Here is a 3,605-nt window from a genome sequence, read left to right as displayed (position 1 = left end):
CGATTTGCTAAACCCTAAACCCCAAAGAACCCAAGAATCCTTTCACGCATATTCACTCAGATGAGACCTGAAAATACAAGCCTTCATACTCTATAAAGAACAGTGAAAATTCTATTTCCAGTTCTCTTTACTGTGTACTCCACAATCTAAACAAGCCTTTCCTAGAAAGCTGCACTGGATGTCTAATAGGCATTGAAAACAGTATGCCAATACTTTTTCCCCAAACCTGTCCTCAGTCCTGCCAACAGCAATTCTTCCAGTTGCTCTGGTCACAGCCCTTGGAATCCTTCACTCCCACCTCCCACACACAGAACCTTGTCATCTTCAGAAGTCAGTGACTATCTAAACCACTCCAACCTGTGCCAGCCCAAGGTAATTGCCTAGATTGTGCTTGCCTGGCTTCCATTTCCTCTTGCCTCAAACTCATTTTTGCCTCAGCTTGAGTGATGAATTAGAGTGCAATAAACACAGCTCCCACTGATTTTAACACAGGTGTAGAGTAAGGCCTCCTTCTGACTGCAACCACCACCACTTTGCTTCCTTTTTCTTCAAACACCCGTCAAGCATTGCGGATCCACCACTTATCAATTCAGCACAGCATTTGAATTTGGTACAGCATCCCCAAAACCTAATAGGTTCTCAAACCTGGAGTCACCTCCAGGATCCATCTTTTATTTTGTTATTTATATACATGGGGGAGAACACATGTATGCCATGGTACAATTTGCAAGGATCTCCTGTCATGTGGGTTCCACAGATTTCAGGCTTGGTGGCAAACACCTTAATCCACTCAGCCATCCCTCTGCCCTTTAAACTTTTGAGACAGTCTCACTATATAGACCTGGAACTATGTAAACCAGCCTGGCCCCAAACTCCAGAGGTATAATTTAAGACCACTGCAAACTAACTGTAGCTGTATACACTTTTAATTCAAGCACCAGAGGTTGAAGCCACCAACAGCCCTAAGTTCAACTCAAATCTCAACTACACAGTGGAACCCTACCAACCAAAAAAAAGTAAAGAACACTACCTTGCTTTTCCAAAGACGGGGTTTCTCCCTGTAGCCCTGGCTGGCCTAGAAATAGGCCTAGCCTCTGCCTCCCAAGTGTTGAGATCAAAAGGTATATACCACCACTGAGCTAAGAACACTATTATCTAATAGATTCCCAGACACATGGCAAGTCCAAAGACCATAAGCTTTAGTAAGATCAACTTTCTTCTGGTCTCTTACCTGGTCAAGTTAAAAGCCATACAATGTCTTTTACGGAGCAAGTCCTCATTGATCAGCTTTCTAGATTACAAGCTATCAGCAAACATTTGCCTGTAAACCCATGTGTGCCCACTGCCCAAAAGGGATTCCCTGGAACTCAGATGGCTGTTTAACTATGGTGCTGGGAATCAAACCCAGGTCCACTTAAGAGCCCTCTCTCCAGCCCTAAGGTGTTTCTAAAAGGCAATTTTGAGATTATCTCTATAACAAATTTTTCTAGCCACATTAAGACACCACCTGTCAGTTAGTAAAGTGCTTGCCTAACATGCAGAAGCCTTGGGTTAGATCCCCAACACCTCAATGGAGCATGCCTGTCCGGTCCTGTCCCGGGCCGGGCCCCTTCCCCCCCCTTTCCCCCCCCTCAACAGAAATTCAAAAATTGTGGATCCCAGCACTAGGAGGCAGAGCAGGTGGATGGATGGATCTGAGTTTGAGGCCAGCTTGGTTACAAAGAAACCCTGTGTCAAAAACAGAAACACACACAAACTGAAGGTCTCCATTTTTATTCTTTATGTACAAAGACTAGCATGATCTGTTTCATTGTGGAGAGTCTTGAACAATCCATTCAAGGTCGCTTAGTCCAACTGCAAAGAAAAAGCACATAAGACAATTTAGTACTTTAGAATGTGATTCTGGCATTTTCACTGGTCCCCTCTAAGAATTAGTTCCCAATACAATACTACACAAAACGACTGTAACCAAATGTTCTGGAGAACTAAACAGCCAGTTACTACAGTTCACCTTAGCCTCAAGAAACTAGGCCCATCTCGAAGGGAGCCATTCTCTAATTATGATACTCTCACACTGAGCCATTCAAATCTCTACCATGTATCACTAGGCTTACAGTAATTATTTGGTCAATATTGGAATCCTGAGCTTAAAACAACCGTCCCAGCTGCACCGGAGACCTCACAAAAAACGACACAGGCCCATTAAACAAAAGCCTTTTTAAAACTGGTCCCGAATCCGGGCGTGGCGGCGGCTCACGCCTTTAATCCCAGCAGAGGTTCAATTACCAGCGTGGTCTAGAGGTCATGAGTTCCAGGACTACAGAAAAACCCTGACCTGAAGAAACCAAACTGGTCCAATTAAACAAAAAGCTGGTGATTTTAAACCGAAGAGCAAACAGATTTGTCTTTTGACCAAAAAACAAAGTGGCTTTTTTGGCGAATCAACAAAGTTCCGTGTAGCATTAACGTGGATCACGACCTTAGAACCGATAAAAGACCAAAACCTTGGCTAAACAAATCCACCGGGCCCGAGATCTAAGGCTCTTCCCAGTCTATCATCAAACATTCCGGGCCAGAAATTAAAGACCACGGTGGTGGGTCTGAAAATACTGAGTTACTACGTAGAAATCGGTAGGATCTCCTACCAAGTTAAGACACTCTGCTCAACCTGACCCCTCACCGTGGTGGCCAGGCACATCAAGGGCCACCCAGATCTCGAGAGCTCTGACCGCTGCTCAAACCCTCAGCTGTGCGGGTCCCGGTCCGAAGCTGCCGCCCGCAGTACCACGGGCGGCGGCGTCGCCCGGCGCGCGCACCTTAATGAAGCCGATGTCCTTCGCGTACTGGCGGAAACACTGGCGGCACATGTTCAGGCCGTATTTCCGGATCAGACCGTGGCGGTTAGAGCAGACGCGGCTGGACGGGGAGAAAGGAAAAGAGTTGGCGTTCGTGCCGGCCACAGAGGACACGCCAACCCTCACCCGAAGATCACCACCCGTGCCCGGGCCCGCCCGACCCAGCACAAGCCCGTAATGATGGCGGCGGCGGCGGCGGTGGGGGCTCCGATCGCCGGGCCCTGCGCGCCGCCTCGAAACCCCAGCCCCGCCACCGAGAGCGGCCCTCCCCGCTCGCCGCGATCCCCAGCCACTGCTTCTCACCACGAGCGAGACCCCTGGCCGAACTTGCGCGGGTGACTCCAGTAGAGCTGCTGGTGACCCATCTTGCCTGCGGACGGCCGGCGAGGAGAAAGGAGCGAGCCCGCGCGCGCGTGCGCACTTCAAGCCTCCCGGAGCCACACGCTACCCAGAATGCCACGCTGAGGCCGGGCGCGTGCGCAGCGCGACCGCGTTGCTCGGGTGGGGCGGGGTGGCTTTTGAGTGACAGTCCCAAAGCCGGCCGGCTGGCTGGCTGGGTGGGCGGGCCCAGGGGCTGACGTCACGCCAGCCCGAAGCTCTAGTATCTCCGCGGCCGCGTTCCCGACCGCCGGGCGCGGTGGCGCACGCCTGTAGTCCCAGCTACTCGGGAGGCTGAGACAGGAGGATCGCTTGAGTCCAGGAGTTCTGGGCTGTAGTGCGCTATGCCGATCGGGTGTCCGCACTAAGTTC

At 50.5% G+C, this 3,605-nt stretch overlaps 1 protein-coding gene across 1 annotated transcript; it reads right to left on the bottom strand.

Annotated features, from left to right (window-relative positions):
* Positions 1-1,757: 1,757 nt before the first annotated feature.
* On the bottom strand, positions 1,758-3,320 carry Rps29 (ribosomal protein S29). Its single transcript, XM_006985423.2, has 3 exons — positions 3,159-3,320; positions 2,817-2,916; positions 1,758-1,854 (listed from the first exon to the last, which is right to left on the bottom strand). The coding sequence occupies exons 1-3, from the start codon at positions 3,218-3,220 to the stop codon at positions 1,846-1,848; spliced, it is 171 nt and encodes a 56-aa protein (XP_006985485.1). The 5' UTR covers positions 3,221-3,320; the 3' UTR covers positions 1,758-1,845.
* Positions 3,321-3,605: the final 285 nt, after the last annotated feature.

This window comes from Peromyscus maniculatus, chromosome 14 (genome assembly GCF_049852395.1).
Source record: "Peromyscus maniculatus bairdii isolate BWxNUB_F1_BW_parent chromosome 14, HU_Pman_BW_mat_3.1, whole genome shotgun sequence".
NCBI classification, from domain to species: Eukaryota; Metazoa; Chordata; class Mammalia; order Rodentia; family Cricetidae; genus Peromyscus; species Peromyscus maniculatus.
Note: the sequence above shows the minus strand (reverse complement) of the source record. Positions and strands in the feature narration are given on the sequence as shown.